At 40.7% G+C, this 16,576-nt stretch overlaps 1 protein-coding gene across 3 annotated transcripts; it reads right to left on the bottom strand.

The window, feature by feature from the left end:
• Window positions 1–79: 79 nt before the first annotated feature.
• Window positions 80–16,535, bottom strand: faxcb (failed axon connections homolog, metaxin like GST domain containing b). Of its 3 annotated transcripts, XM_044033273.1 has the most exons (8): window positions 16,485–16,529; window positions 16,271–16,347; window positions 14,746–15,410; window positions 10,531–10,666; window positions 9,595–9,791; window positions 4,577–4,794; window positions 3,288–3,404; window positions 80–2,854 (listed from the first exon to the last, which is right to left on the bottom strand). In XM_044033273.1, the coding sequence occupies exons 3-8, from the start codon at window positions 15,003–15,005 to the stop codon at window positions 2,541–2,543; spliced, it is 1,242 nt and encodes a 413-aa protein (XP_043889208.1). In that variant the 5' UTR covers window positions 15,006–15,410; window positions 16,271–16,347; window positions 16,485–16,529; the 3' UTR covers window positions 80–2,540. The 3 variants fall into 3 exon arrangements, with proteins under 3 accessions (XP_043889208.1, XP_043889206.1, XP_043889207.1); XM_044033271.1 differs by having other exon boundaries at window positions 16,271–16,535; XM_044033272.1 differs by having other exon boundaries at window positions 16,275–16,520.
• Between the last annotated feature and the right edge of the window lie 41 nt (window positions 16,536–16,576).

Raw genomic sequence — 16,576 nt, 5'->3', positions numbered from 1 at the left:
GTAAGAGACAAACAACAAAACTGCACCACAACATTGTTAACTTTAGACACGTGATAAAGACGACTAACGAGAGCAGGTCTAAAATTTGTCACAGCTATTTCTTTTTATTGAAATCATCGTGCCGCTCCAGTTTCTATGACCGCACACCCACAGGGTTTATCAGTCAGCTCTACACACAGTATTGTACACTTTGTCACACATACAATATTTATATTACCCCAGAGGTAACGCTATATGACAAGAATTCCGGATTTAATATGGCTTGAATAAAGCAGTCCGACTGTTAATGATGCCCAGACTGGGCGAGGCGACTGTTGAACATGATCTGAACCCAGACAGCAGGACGACGTTGTGGAAGTTGGTTTTATCTGGAATCTCACTCACTGGGTCAAACGCAGGCCTTCTGGCACTACTTAGGCTCTCAATTCTAAAGGGTCAGTTCACACATAATTACAAAACATCTTCTCAGGTTTACCGTGTATCCAGGTTTTTTGCATTACATTTTCATCTCTGTATCTCTATCATCAAACCTTCAGGGAAGTCATGTGCAGAAGTGTTCTGGATTTAATACCACAGAAAGAAAAGTTATGACTTGATGGGAATGCTCTTTAGTCCACAAAGGTTCATTCTAGCTCACAAAATGTTATACTCTAAAACTACGTTCTTTTTTTTTGGCTAGTTTTTTTTTGGCGAGAAGGTCTTCCCCCTTGTTTTGGCCAGGAGGTTGAACCATCACTCCAACTTGGATACAACACCAGAGGTCACGTGGCACTTCTGAGGAAGATTGCAGGAAGTGCAGTCAAAACTGTCAAGGTAAATAAACAAATTTACACCAGCTAAAAAGAGAAAAGAACATAGTTTAGAGTAGGTACCTTTGGAAAATGGAGGTCCTTTACACACATGTAACTAAACCAAGTCCTGCATTAGTGCCACACTCAAGAGAGACATCAGAGCCACAGCAATAGAAGCCAAACGGTATCAGATAAGATACTGATTTACAAGTTATTTGTTGTTTGTTGTTTGTTCAAGCTTGATTTCTTTGTGAGAGTCATTTTCTAGGAGCTGTTCTCGTGGCATTTACTTGCAAAAACCACCAACAGTGAGTCCTGCAAATTCTACAGAGTAACATTAAATGAGAGTATTTCAAATGTCAATATTCACCACTATAATTTAGGTGAACTGATCCTTTACCATAAGTCTGAGATAACCACAAAACCACAGCATTCATACTGCATCACCATTATTACACAAAGCTTAGCATGACAGACACAACTCACACATTTTGGTCGATTCTTCCTTTCTTTTCTTTTTTTTTTTCCATTCAGCGACGCTTACCTGGTTTTGATTTGGTTTTTATGACCATCTCAGTTTCGTCTCACACACACACGCAGCGTGTTCCCCTTAGGACACGATCACTATCAGCATCCTGCTCTACTGATAAACACATGTATGTTTCCCCAAATCTTTTGGCCTATTCTGTTCAACACCCCTCCAAAGCAGACTGTTCCTGTTGAAATAAGGTGAAAATAAATTTCCACTAGTGCAAAAATAACATCTCTTTGAGAGAAATAAGAACACAAATATTAACAAAATAAAAATATATGTGACACATTTGATCATGAAAGTAAAATTGCTTGCTGAGTCACTTTTGAGTCTGAGCACTAAGGCGAATTATTTTTTGCTGTGCTCAACACACACACACACACACACACGCACACGCACACACACGGATTGTATACCTATGAATGAAGAATATTAAAGTTTAGGAGTGAAGGAGAAGTGTTTTGCCCACTTAAATCTACCGCAGGTCCTTGGTATGGGACCACCTTGATGGTACAGGGTGGATGATATCTGGAAGACTTCTGCCTCCATCTAGTGGTAAAAAAAAAACACTACAGCTCTCAAAACCAGACTCGTCAATGTGCAAACAAATAATTAAGAGGTGGAAAGAAACAAGACTGATAACCAGAACCAGAAAACAGGCACAAAATCTGCTAATCTTTCCTCATGACTCACATTCTTCCCAAATACGGTCACATTTAGGGGCTGACGTAAGGATATCTTAAGGGCACAAAGTAAAAACACGGCGTCAACTGTAATCCCTCGCCAGCACGTAGATGGTCAATCGTGTAAACACAACAGCTGCTATCCTTTTTGTCACATGATTGATCTCCACCTGTCTGTTAGGGTTTGTGTGTTAAGACACATGGCAGAGTGGTTGATTAGTTGCATCATTTCGTGTCAACTGTTCTATCTCCATGAGACGTTTTGCACAGCGTTAACCTTTCACACCAGATTATGCATCTTCGGATGAGACAAATAAGGCAAAGAGAAACTGCCGCAGGGACAGTTCTGACGGTACAGGAGGGGACAAACGGTACACTAGCGTGTGCATCATGAGCTTAAGTTTGTATGCTCTGCATATAAATACCTAGTTTGAATCTGGACAGGCTCTTCAACCAGGTTTATGACACAAAACCGATTGTCCCTGTCTCCTGTCGGTGTCTGTCTGTCAGGATTAATCACAGCACCTTCTCAGGTCAAACCTCCAGGTCTGGCATTAAGTCCTCCTTCAGCTGAATGTCATTGTCAGAGCCCGTGCCCACATCTGAGTCAAACAGCGAGTGGTTGGACCCAGGGGAGGGCGAGGTCGAGTGGCTACTGGCGTCACTGTCGTCCAGAGTGTCAGTCCTGGAGAAGAGACCCAAATCCAGCAGGCCTATAGGGGACCCGCCGGCACCACCGCTGCTCTCACTGCCTCCATCATAATAAACATCCTCCACCTCCACAAACCACTCGGGCCAGAACTTCCTCCGCATCCGCTCGCAGAACATGGCCAGGTTGATCAGCTCTCCTGCAGAGATGGACAAAGACAGAGTTTTAATTACAGCTGAAACCAGCAGGGGGCGTCACAGGTTCTTACAGTTTGATGCAGAGAAAAACACAAGTTTTTATTTCATTCCTTTCCTACAAGCTCTGTAATCACAAATTATGTTCCCGAATGACAAGAGACAAATTTTACATATATCACTTGTTTTCTCTGATGAGAAAATAAACTTTGGCGTTTCCCTGCTCTGTTCAAGCTGTTAAAGTGTCAGCATCACTGGTTAGAAGTTGAATATTACTGCCATCTAGTGTCAATGAGAGTCAAAAACAACTATGAAGAAAATAATAAGGGGTAACACAAATATAAATGCAACAAAAATAGGGACGTAATGAGGCTTAATGAGTGATTCGGTGACAATTACTCAAAATCTTCACTCATGTGTGAAAAACGATCCACTGACCTTTGATGAGTTGTTCAGGTCGAGTTCCAGGCAGAGTCCACATAGCCTGCGCCAGGTGTCCAAACACTGTAGCATCTAACGTTGACATCTTAGAGCCCATAAAGTATTTCTTATCACCTACAGAGACAGAGAGGAAACAGCACGTTGTTTCATGAGTGTTGACAATAGGAAAAACAGTAGTTTTTATCCAAACTATTAGATTAAATGCTAACAGGCAGAATTTTGAATTTAGTTGTTTTTACAGTTACACAATAAATTAGCATGTCACAACAAAATGGTATTAGTATAATGTGTATGTGCTTTAAACGTGTCTTATTTCTGCTAAAACAATCATAGTAATGTCAACTTGAAGCTGGAAGAGCAACAACAAAAATGTAACGTCACATGTCTGACACTTGAGGCTGGAACAGGCCGTATTAAAGAGAAGCCCCGTGAAGTACTGATGCCTTCAGTCTGGGAACAACTTTCCATTTTACAAAAATAATGGTCGGTAGGAAATGGCACAAACAAATCGATGCAAATCACATTTCTGTGCAGCGTCTAACTTAAGTCCTTTTGCTTCCATTTCAACACTCATTGTATCCCATGGCTGACGTCCAAGACTTTGCCTGTATTCACTTGTTTTTCTGCCTGTTTCCTATTAGAAATCATGTGTAAACCAAGAGACAATGATGATTTAAAACTTCCCTACATTAAAACCACACATAAATTAATGTTAAGTATGTTGTCTGAGGAAAGTAACTTATTTATTTAAGGTGTCGGAGAGAGATGTTCATAAAGACGGCCTCATAATTATGCGTCATAAATCCACATTACCTTGGCAGCATCACCTAAAAATTTCATTATGCTCATTATGGTCTGGCAGTGGCATGATTCTATTAATACAGATATGTCCGCTAAGCTGTACAGCAGAGGATTAGCATATTAAACAAACTGAATTTTCTCCAGGTACTCTATATTATTCACTTCTATGAAAAATAAATTTTATTGTTCAATAGGATTAGCACAATTCCTCCACAGCTAGCTATCCCTGAATATATCAGTGTCTGTAGTGGAATAGTGTTGAAATGAAACTAAAACCGATGGCCAAGGATTTGTAGGAAGAAAGCCGTGTAATTTTATTATCCCAAAAAAACTCCATTAACGATCAGTTTATATAACAGAGTCAGAATAATCCCTTGAATACACAGATTACTGCTGAAGAGGTAACAGACATCTGCATAGGTTTGGTGAAGAGGCTGCAACACGATCACACACAAAGAAACATGCTCCCCTTCTTCCCCTCCTACCCAGCAGGGTGGCCAGTGTCCTCATGTCCTTCTCCATCAGGGTGTAGACCTCCTCTTTGGAGAAGCGTCCAATGCCGTGGCCGTACATCTCCCTGCGCACCATGCTGCCGTTCAGGTGGCTCAGCAGCCACTTCAGCGTGTCGCTCAGTGGACCGGTCATCGCGAGAAGCTTCTGGGTTTCCTCCAAGTTGTCCACCCACTGACAGTATGCTATTGTCCTAAACAAACACATACAACGTAGAGCAGGAATGAGACTCAGACCACTGTTCTGTAGCTTTGTTTAGAATAGTTTTTAAAAGTACAGTGAGTAAGGCATTCTACATTACATTATTATGTTACTTAAATTCGTCTTTCTAGCGAGATAGAATAAGCATGAACCTCTATCATTCTACATACACAGGCTGGAGAAAGTTTAATTCATTTCTACACTATATCACACTCAGCATACACACATTCTCACAGCGATCAGGGTCTTGAATGATGTTGACTACCGCCAAAGACGCTACATCCTCTAAAAGCCTGACTAATCAATATCCTTCAGTTTAGTTTTATTTATGTTGCGCAAAGTCACAACATCAATTATCTCAAAGCACTTAACAGTCAGGTAGACCCTCACAGTATTATGGAAAGAAAGAGTTTCCACAATGAGCCAACACGTGTTGTGTGTGACAGGAGAGAATAAAACCTCTGAAAGAGCAGGACTATGACTGTAATGATCGCTGTCCATGGTGCTGAGTGTGAAGCTGTTGTGGTGATGGTTGATAGTTTGTGATGACTGCCACATTATATGCCTCCTCTAGTTAATTTTACATTTGGGGACAACATCTATTTGTTTGTGACTGCAGATTGATTTGTGATAAGTCCAGTTTCATCACACCAATGTTTCCACAAGCATGACTGGTAACATACTAGCACTAAACCTGAGGTCTGACAGCAGTAAAACATTCCAGTTCAGTGTTCCCTGTGTAAAAGCACTTTAAACATGAAGGAGCATGTTCTAAATAACACTGGGGATGAGTTGTGGAGAACAGGTCTTGCATAAGAATACAACACTGACAGTAAAATAGATGCACAACAACTAAATTGCAGCCTTTGTGCTTTGCTAATTACACCGTTTCAAAATGTTATTTTGACTTGGAAACAGCACCAATTTAAGGATATTTATAGAATAAACGATGGAAAATTACACTTTCATGAGTCATTTCTTACATCAACACTTGGGGATGGGAATCACAGGGAAGCTCACGATATGTGACACATGGTCTACAATACTAATAATATCATCGATTCTGTAAAATTCAATATATTGCAAGACAATCATATAGCGATACATTATGATAACTGAGGAAAACAAAATGTCCGTGAAAAGTTAAAAGTGCCGGATTTCTCTATTTATAGAGAACACAAGATAACACAGTGCATAAAGTGTATGTATTGAACGTGGATGGAGCGTCTCTTAACGTAGCTTTCTCCGCCATTATCCTGCTATAAACTCCCTCTTCTTGGTTAGGTAACTTCCGCTCATTCATTTGAGCAGCGCTGCTGTGAAGAGACAGGAAGTAGTGACGCACTGTGAGTGAAACTGGCGCAGACTGTTTACTTACTTACTTACTTACTGCAGCGTCTTCATTTGTTAATTAAAACATCAATATTTGCTCTTTTTTAATTCCTTATCGTATTCCTCAAGGAAGGACGACGATAGTTCAAATCAACCTAATCAACACACAATACTTTTATCAGCTAGTGTGAATGTAAACAAAAAAGAGGCAGCCATGTTGTTTGTGAATCTACAATGCAGTGATAAACAATTATGCAAATCAAGATGCTTTTTCAGACCTTGTGCCCTTCTTCCCACAAATCTTGAGGTCCAGCGACAACTAACCTTGGCCTAATCAATTAAAATACATGCCAATGCACATTCACCAGCTATACTACTCTCAACTCACTGCCAGGACACATCATAAAGTCCGCCCCTAAAACTGTCAAGCTTGTTGTCATGTACACAAGGCCCAGATTAAAAAACAGGTGACCAAAAACATCTACTTATTGCTCTGGAGCAAAGTCTCTTTTGTTGACTCAATCACATTCCCTCTGGCTTGCGTGAAAATGTGAAACAGGAAACCCAGGCAGCTGTGGGAGACGTCCTGACATTGGGTAGAGATTTGTTTCACAGACCTGGTGTTCATGTGCAAACAAGTCTGACTCAGAGCCTCCAAAGCCCCACCGTTAACTCTGCTCCTATTCATCAACATCCCCCGCTCTGTGACTACAATACATTTAATGAAATAAATCAGACTGAAGAACAGTTGTTCCACCTGGATTCTCCTCATTAATTACCTCAATGAAAAGCTTAACTGTCCCTGATAATCGGCACATTCAGGGGTCTTTTCTGTTCGGTTAATGGGTTTGCTTCTGCTTGTGTGTGCGGACACAAACACAATTAAGTCACTTCATCCTTACACACATACAACACACTAGGAATAAAGTCTCAGCTCGTCCCTCTGCTCATCTGAAACCCCGGAAGCCTTGTGACATATTTTTTTCTGGTAGTGACAAACCCTTGAGTCATGACATGACTGTAAAGAATCCTCACGTCTCCAGCCAACAGATGCTTTGGGATCATTCAGGATGACTGATAGTTCAATGGAAATTAAATTGAAGCATCTGGCCTACATTATATTTATGGTTGGGGACTTTCCAGGGGCCATATGCTGCTTTACTGTAGCATTATCTGATCAAACAACGGGACATACTGTCCTTTGTTCTACAACTAGAAAAAGAGAAAAAGAGCGTAGCGGGTAGCAAGAAAGAAAAGGGTTCAATCTTTACTTTTAACAGTGTCGAGCAGTGTCTGCGGAGACACAAGACTTAATTGTACTTTTCATTTTAATTTGTACTTCTAATTGTAAGATTCTGAGAGGGGAAAAAAGAATATATTTTGCATTTATTCGTATGATAAGAAATGAAAGTGAAAACTTTGAACTTTTCAAACAGACAAGATGAACACTAAATTCAGCCAGTGTATCACAAATTCCTTTTTCAGAATTAATCTCCAGCTTTTATGCTGTTAGGATAACATGATCAGCAGTAAGTAATTCCCTGAATGAAAACTAACTTTAGGTTACTGCTAAGGTTTCAGGAACAAAATGTATTGCATACGATTGAAGTTTAGTGAAACGTTTTTTTTTTGTTTTATCAACATTAGCTAACTTCCAAGCCACATCTGTCTGATGTGTTAGCCCACTTTAAGCATCAGCTTTCAGTCAAATCCTTCTGGGTGCTGACTGAGTCCTCCTCTGTCTTTTGTTAATGGAATAAAATGGTAAATAAATTGTATTTTCTAGTCTAGAAAACCACTCATAGCACTTTACAATAGCACATCTACAGTAAATGTGATGCATTTTCTATCACATAGATGGCTGTTGTAGATTGTGTCGCCTTCTGACCACACTGTTGGGGTTTGATCCATATATACTCTAGTTCACATGCTGATGAGACTATGGCCAAACACAAAACCCCATATTGCTCCTTGTGGCTGTGCTGGCAGCAAGTGAATGGCTATGGTAGATTTGCAATAGAGGGGGGAAAAAAGATAGATGTGCTGTATTAATGTGAATGTGACTGTGTTAAATGTCAGAACTGGAAAAGAAAATGTGTTATGATAAAAGGGCTTTCGTCTTTGTTGCCCATCTCTATACAATAAAGTATTTAGGCCTTTTAGATACGACATAAAGCCCATTTACCTCGCCTGACAATTCTCCACTTATCTCTCCTCTTATCTAATTTTTTATAGCAGCTTCAATTAGACGAGCCGGTGGAAAAACTGTTAGTGAGATCTCACCAGAGCGGCAGCTGGCCCTTGTGTCTGCCACTGCCCTTTCCTGACATAAATTATTCAATCAATAGGTCTATATGTGGGTCTAAACATGGCACGGGGTGGAAGGAAGAGCAGAGACAAGAATGCTGAAGGATGACTCAGTGAGAGAGAGAGAGTGGGGGGATGTAGGTTAAATAGATGACCTCTATTGTTTTTTTCCTCTCTTTACAACATAGATTTTTTTACGAAAACAATTCTCTCACATTATAACCTACACATCTTGATTTACTCCGTTTCCTAAGACCTTCAAATGTTCTGAATGTGAGGACATTAGAGCCGAGACACGGCTGAACGTGTCCGTGTGTTTATATGCTCTTATTTGCACGTGCAAGCAAAGACAAATGATTGTGTCTTTCACACAAAAGATAGAGAACAAATTCTGTTCTGTTCGATAGTTAAGTTCAAATCTACACTTGACAATATTACATAGAGCAAAATAATATTAAATTGTGTTATATTAGTGTGTGTATGTGTGTGACTTAGCTTTCAGATAATGAAAAACACTCTGAAGCTCTCTGGGTGTGGGTGGAGTGGTTAACGCTTTCCTACTTTCCTAGCTGCACCCAAAGGTGATGGAGTGACTCACTACAGTGGAACATGGCTAATTAAACAGTGGTGATGATGATGATGATGATGAAGTCAGCCTGGACAGGGTAGCTGAATTAATAATGCATAAATGACACAAAAGATCAAGTCTCTTTTTTAAAGTCTTTAAAATCAGAGTGACTTTAGATGATCACAGGCATTGAGCTTGGGGAGTTCAAATATGTATTTAAAAAATATGAATATGAAATGTATATGTCAGCAACTTTAACCCTTAAATAAACTTATATTTAATCACTGCATTCTTCCTTTAAAAGCTTGTAAAGTGGCTACATGTTTGTTTTTCTACACCTACATATTTACAGTACTGTGTACCTGTATTTCTTATCTATTTAGGACCTTTTCTGGCATAATCACAAACTATCAGAACCAGTAGTCCTCATGGAGACCAGAACCTGGTCCTAATAAGGTACAACCACATTTCTAAGAACGTTTAGGGTTACAATTTCAAATGTGCTTAGGTTAAGGTCAGGGTATGGATAATGTTATGGATAATGCTTTTGTTGGACGTCAGTGCAAAGTCCTATAAGTCACTTACCAGTAGAGATGTTCCTCGACCATTTTGGTGACAGCTCGGGAGACGGCTCTCTCTTGCGGGGTGAGGTTCTTGTTGAGGTTCACGCCCAGCTTCTCCTCGAGGAAGTCGACAATGAACTCTGACCCTGAAGCCTGCTGGTGGTTGTACTCAATCCAGGGCATTTTACCCTGTGGTGACAACTTCCCGTCAAAGTAGTTCTGCAGAGGGAAGAAGCTCCATGTGAGAACATGATCGGAACCTGTTTATTCCTCTACAAAAAGGGGTGTGTGGCTGGGACATCACAGATGGATATATTTTCCTATTAGAGAACTTTTTATGTGTTTATCGTGGAGGTCATTTTCCACCCACCTCCCTATTTTCGCCTCTTAACCCCAGCAGCTATGGCTGCCACACTAAAAGTCTAGTTTTTTTTATTTCTTCCCATTAAGAATGTTGATTTTTTTTCTGTACATTCGAACAATAGATTCTATTGATTAGCATGATAGGAGTTGTAAAATGCAGTGTTTTAGGAGCATTACCTGTATTGAGGACTCAAGATTTGGATGATAATTTTCTATTAATTAGATCTCAAGTGCCCAAATTGGTAATCTAATTTTTACGGTCATATGGTGAATAAATGGATATTCTTACACATAGTACATAGTTTGTATGCATAAACTACAGTAAACCAGTAGAGTTTAATAACTTCTTAACAAATGTGCAATAATAAAAGCTCAACCATTATACAGTTCACTCCAAAAACATTGTTTTAAAAATCAATTATGCCTGCAGTGAATATAAACAGTTTGAACAAGGCTCTTGGTGTGTCACCTTTATCAGATGTCATTGACATGACATAACAATTTTGGCAGGATATCATGAAAAAAACCCTCTGAACGTCAGGAGGAAAACAGCAAGAACTGAGTGTTTATGTGTGAAGAGGGAACAGGAAATGACCTGGTAGGGCAGATCCACCATCCGCAGATACGTCTCTATTTTGAGGCAGAAGGGTGAGAGGCTGGGCACGCCATTCTTTGGCCTGGAGAACTGGTGGAGGATGATGGCGTCTTTAGAGTCCAGCTCTTGCTCCTTCCTACATGTAAAGATAGTGTAAAGAAACATATTTGAATTGGACTGATCTATTTCAAGTTCACATACATTTCCATTTGCTCATTTTAAAATGTATTAACATGTAATATAACCACAGTCACTGCTAATAAAACTCATCTTATAAAAAGAAGTTAGCATTGGATTTCAGGCAGAGACAACATTGGACATAATAATTAACTATCCGTGTTTTCTATAACATAGTTGGTCATTTTAGGTTAAATTAAATGACTGGTTGGCTGATACTTCTACTACTGTAGCTGTGTGAAGCCAAAGCTAGTGCATCCAAATAGAGAGCAGGAATCTGAGACGCCATTACAATCTTTTCTGTGAGCAACAGGTAAATGTATTTATATAGAACATTTCTAGGCTCGATGACCACTCAAAGCTGCTTTGCACAACACTTTTGCCACCCACACCCAATTTACACCCATTTATTTGCACAGTGCCAGCAGAGCCATCAGGAGCAGCGTGGGGTTAAGTGTCTTGGACACATTGGCATGTAGACTAGTGGAGCCAAGAATTGAGCCCCACAACCTTCCAGTTGAAAGACGATACACTCTGCCAGTGAGCTGCCGCTCTCCCTGTAGTTATCATAACGCTTTGACAAACAGCACAGATGCCCTATGCTACCCTGAGCTCCTTTTAAAAGGCACTACAACAACCAACCCGCCCACATATTTACATTTATTTATCTATTTATTTGCCGTGACTCAGGTGGCCTCGTTATTAACTTTGAAACAACAGCGTTGTTCTGATTTAAATGCTATTACATAAATTACATAAAGTATATGTAATGATGTAAATACGGCCCATTGGAGTTATTTTACCTCTCACATTTCTCATATGGACATCACTATCCTATGTTTATTGGTGTATTCTGTTGCTAATGATTTCCTGTATGACTGAGCCCACTCAGCTGAGTGAAATTATTGATTAAATGAGTCATCACTTCTCCATTTGGGAGCCAACACACTGTCCAACATGTCTCCAGCCACAGTCACACTGTATTCCTTCAGTCTGCGTGCACACACAACTACAAGTCTGCTGATGTAGTTGCTGTGTCCTTGTGAGGTCCTGTGGTCTATGTAGTCTCTGTGAAGAGCTGTCACTATTTTCCTGCATTATTAACACCAAGTCTTGTCACACACACACACACACACACACACACACACACACACACACACACACACACACACACACACACACACACACACACACACACACACACACACACACACACACACACACACACACACACACACACACACACACACACACACACACACACACACCGCACACACGACACACACACACGCACACACACGTTAAATGCTTTGTTACAATCACCTCTGACAACGATATTAAATAAGGCATGAACAAAGCAAACAACCAAGAGATTGTGATTTTGTACGGTTGCTACCATGGCCAATGGTCAATGTGACTTCCCGGTAAAATAAAGATAATAAAAAGAAGAAATACAGCACAGAGGAGTAGATAAAAGGGCAAAGTCAGACAGACAGACTGTTCCGGTCTTCTTTTTTAATTCTTTATTTAGTTATGTTTATTGACATACAACAGTCTGCTCTTCTTAGTATCACTTTAATACTGAATAATTGAATTTAACTACATTGCTCTGACAATAATCTCTCAAGCATTGATGTCTATTTTGTAAATAATTGTCCTCTCATGTTACCATTACAAACTATGTGTTTTAAAATAATGAAGTAACCTAATTGAAAGTGAATCTTCCGTACGATGGTGATATTTGAAGGCCAAACCATCACATCAGTGTTGTATAGCTGCTTTCTTTTGCTCTTTTCAAGTGCTACGTTTGATATCCTGGACCTACACTCAGAGATAAAAACGCACCTGGTTAACAGCTTGGTACTTTACGTGGGGTAAAAAAATTAAAGAGTACATTTGTTCATAATGCCCATGTCATGAATGTGTCGTACAAAGCAATTTGCAAATCATATGCAGGTTTAGGATAAATATGTTGCTTATCTGACGTAGCATTCATACATTAGTGTTAAAGGTTTGCTATCTTTATGTTCTCATCTTTGAATTAGAATATAATTTGTGATGAATATCTTTGATAGAGTCTCATCTGATAATGCTCATTCATACTTTAAATCTATTAAAACATATTATTATATTATTATATTATCTTTATGTTATTATAACATAAAGATAAAAATAATCGCAGACCGAATCACTATCACAAGTTCCAGAGAAATGTTAATAATTCAGGAGTGTTTTGGTGCTTGTTTCCAGTTTTGGTTTCTTGTTTTTCATGTGCAGGCTTTTAACAGAATTAACACTGATATTCACCAGTGTTGCTGCTCAATTCCATTATGTTATTTACTAAATAAAGTCTCCATGAAATTGTCATTGTCCACAGTCACGTGGTGATGACAGACCAGCCTTAATGCACTGTCTCATGCATGCTGAGCTTCCGTCCTTTTGTGTCCCTGTCCATTTAAACGTGGTCCTGCAGGGCCACTTCTTCTACACAGCCCTAACTCCAGTCAGTAAGACTAAAGAGCTGAGTGGCAAAGCTGCTGTGCCAACAAAGCATCACATGGCAGGAACAGATGATGCTGGCAGCCTGTGGGCACAGCCTCAGTAGCCTGCACGTGATGACGCAGCAGCAGTAGTAGCAGCAGCAGCAGCAGCAGCTTCGGCACAACATGCATGAGTATACTGATTATGACGGGGGAGGGTGAGTGAAAGCAGGAACTTCCAGGCCACTGTCTTATACTAACCAGGCACTGACCGACCTGGACCAAAATAATCCCCCAGTGACACACACGGAAACAATAGTCCTGAATCTAAATTAATCACTTAATCTTGTAGTGGTAGTGGACTGGTAGTTTTGAGCTGGTATTTTGGGTTTAATCCTATTTACTGTAGCTGTTCCTTGTGTGTATATAGTGTAATACTTTACCATTATTCACTGCTGTTGTTATGGGCATGTATTTATGAAGTATATTTATGAATATGGAATCCTTTATTGAGGTTGTGAACTGGCAAGTGGGAGAAGAAGAATTTTTGATAAACATTTATTGCGATTTTTTTTCTTTTCAAAGAGTCAATTTTGAGAAGAGCCTTAATTGTCAAAAATAACAATCTTATTTGCATAAACATCATTTCTTTGTACAGTGACTTCTTCTCTCTCAGACCTTGGTATTTCTCAAGACTCTTGTGTCCCTTCTTCCCATCGCTGGGGATTGCCACATTTATCACTACTGTCTATCGACAACCACTTTGTCTGGTTGATTAGCCACCACCAGTTTGTCTGGTTCTGGAAGTCTCTTAGGATCTGAGCCCTGTCATTCTCAACCACCTTTGCAACTGTGCCCCTTCCATCTTGATCCTGGGACCTCCAGTCCATATTCAGAGCAGATGTTTATGTACACTATTCCAGCCACTTGGTTAACAAGATGTATATATAAACAAGATGACACATCTCAAAGGCTGAGTCCATCTTATAAAGAATTCTACAGCATGAACCCAGACTTACACATACATACAACTTACTGTCTGTATGTATGACTGTGATTATTTGTAATGACTGTAATTCTCATTTATATTTAACATTTAATTTCTAAAGTTTTTATTACAATGAAGTGCAATAATAATAAAATAACTGATGTTTAATAGCTCAGTAATGGATTAAGTGTCACATCTCAGTCACCTTGTGTGTTTTTTAACGCGCATGAGTTCATTTGAATGAGAGTGCTGCGTTTTTTACGCACTCGGGTGCAGCTAGAGCTGGCACATGAGCGGACGCGTGACTCACTTCATACACATATAAATACAGTTATTTATTTATTTATTTATCTATTTTCCTCTCCACCTACTGTGGCGTCCTTGAAAGGACGGAAACAAGGAGAGAAATCACAGCAATCGCCGCGACACCCACTGACAAATAACGTGTCACAGGGACGCACTTCTGAAGCCAGTGTCAGCAGGTGTGATTATCCGCAGTTCCGTGTAAAACGAGCCGACAGCGATGACCAGAAGGCGCAGCAAACATGCATCACAGTGTGCGTCTCATACCTGATGGCGAGCAGCTCGTGCAGTAAGTAGGCGGCGGCGGCCAGCAGCGCCCCCCCGGTGATGTACAGAGTCTTCTTCCACCAGGAGTCCGAGCCCAGAACCGACATGATGCCTCCGTACTCCTGCAGAGGGTAGGCGATGATGTAGCCATACAAAGACTGCTGCTGCTCGGAGGCGCACAGACCGATGGGCAGGCTGTGGTTCCGCCCGAGTTCAACCACACACGGCCGGGAAGAGGCGAAGCCAGCAGTCCAGTACATCCCTCCCTCCCTCGGTTAGAGCCGCCCGGCGTCCTCCCCGCTGCTGCAGTCCCCGCTGTGAGGCTTCATCTACGGCATGGTGGCGGTGTGTGTAGCTAATGTTCCTCCAGAAACCCGGGAGGAGCTGACATTTCTGCAGCCGCTGTCTCCAAATGATGCTCAGCAACCACCTCCTTTTTCCTTTTTACGCGTTGAAGAAAGCAACGTCAACACATCACTTCCGATCGTGGAGTTCAAACTACGACTTCTGGTTGAGTGAGATAGGGCCGCGGCTTTTATTTTTAAAGACAACTTCCTGTGTTGAATTTGTGATGCATGGATGCTTGATGAGGCTGCTCTATTGTTTGCTCCAGAGGAAGACACCCCGCCCTGACGAGCCCCCAGCCAGCATCATCACAGTAAAACCTGAGGGACAAACAACCAGAAGCCAACATAGAGCACAGAGACAACACAACACCGATCCTGCCACCCTCATGTGAAACATGAATCTGCATGAGGCTGTAAACAGACTTCATGCCAGCCTGCAAGTCGATCTTTTACTGTAAAAACGTTGGTAAAAAAAAAGTTTTATGCTCCAGTGCAGTGTGAAACTTCTCTAAAGGAGGAGTGCACAGAATGAGCAGAGCGTGTGTTTTTCTGATAGTTCCTCAGTGGTTACAGTCGGAAGCTTAAAAACAGACATGAACTGAGCTTCTGCAGTGAGTGAGAGAGAGATGCTGCTGTGAGGAAGACACGCGTTTGTGCAGATTCCTATTCTCAAGCATCTTATCTAACCTTAGACATCCCAACTAAATGCTTAACCCTCACCCTCACCCTCACCTGATTCTAACCCCTTAAAAAGGCCCCTTTAAGGGCTGACAGAATGTGAGGACCAGCCAGAATGTTCTAACTTTACCAAAATGTCCTCACTCCCTAGGGTTTATAAGTTTTTTGGTCCTCATAACACAAGAACACACACACCATCCATCCATCTTCTACCACTTTATCCTCCACATGAGGGTCGCCGGAGAGGGTGCTGTGCCAATCTCAGCTGACATAGGGAGATCGGCGGGCTACACCCTGGACAGTTCGTCAGTCCATCACAGGGACACATACAACAACCATCCACTCTCAGACTCACACCTATGTTTACTTTAGAGTGTCCAATTTTCACACGCACACACACACACACACACACACACACACACACACAGGGAGACACACAGACACATTAGAAGGAAACTTTGGGTGGATTCTTCTTGGTGTATTCACTCATTAGACTTTACCTACTCCTCAAGGGAGCCTGCAGAGCTTTCTGAAAGGTTCACGGTCATCTCTCTTTACTGGCTCTCCTGTTTTCCGTCTGTCAGTCATGACATAAAACACATCAGTCACAACACAGAAAACAAAACACTACCATACTGAGAAACACAGCTTGTGTGAAAATGCTTTGAATTTAACGGTTGTTTACATTTCGTACGATACAAAAAACTGCCTTACCTTAAATAGGGAAAGAACCTAAAAGAGTGTTGGACAATAAATAGGTATTTTAGTAATTTAAGTAATTTAAGTAATTTAAGTAAATTAAATAA

The sequence above is a fragment of the Solea senegalensis genome, linkage group LG9 (genome assembly GCF_019176455.1).
Source record: "Solea senegalensis isolate Sse05_10M linkage group LG9, IFAPA_SoseM_1, whole genome shotgun sequence".
NCBI classification, from domain to species: domain Eukaryota; kingdom Metazoa; phylum Chordata; class Actinopteri; order Pleuronectiformes; family Soleidae; genus Solea; species Solea senegalensis.
The sequence above is the reverse complement of the archived record's forward strand: the minus strand, read 5'-3'. Positions and strand labels throughout refer to the sequence as shown.

Coding starts and splice junctions, on each gene's coding strand:
- faxcb (XM_044033271.1), bottom strand. CDS start 15,005: ATGTACTGGACTGCTGGCTTCGCCTCTTCCCGGCCGTGTGTGGTTGAA. Junction 9,792..10,530: donor TGGTGGATCTGCCCTACCAG/GTCATTTCCTGT, acceptor TTCCCTCTGCAG/AACTACTTTGACGGGAAGTT. Junction 2,855..3,287: donor ACCTGAACAACTCATCAAAG/GTCAGTGGATCG, acceptor CCATCTCTGCAG/GAGAGCTGATCAACCTGGCC.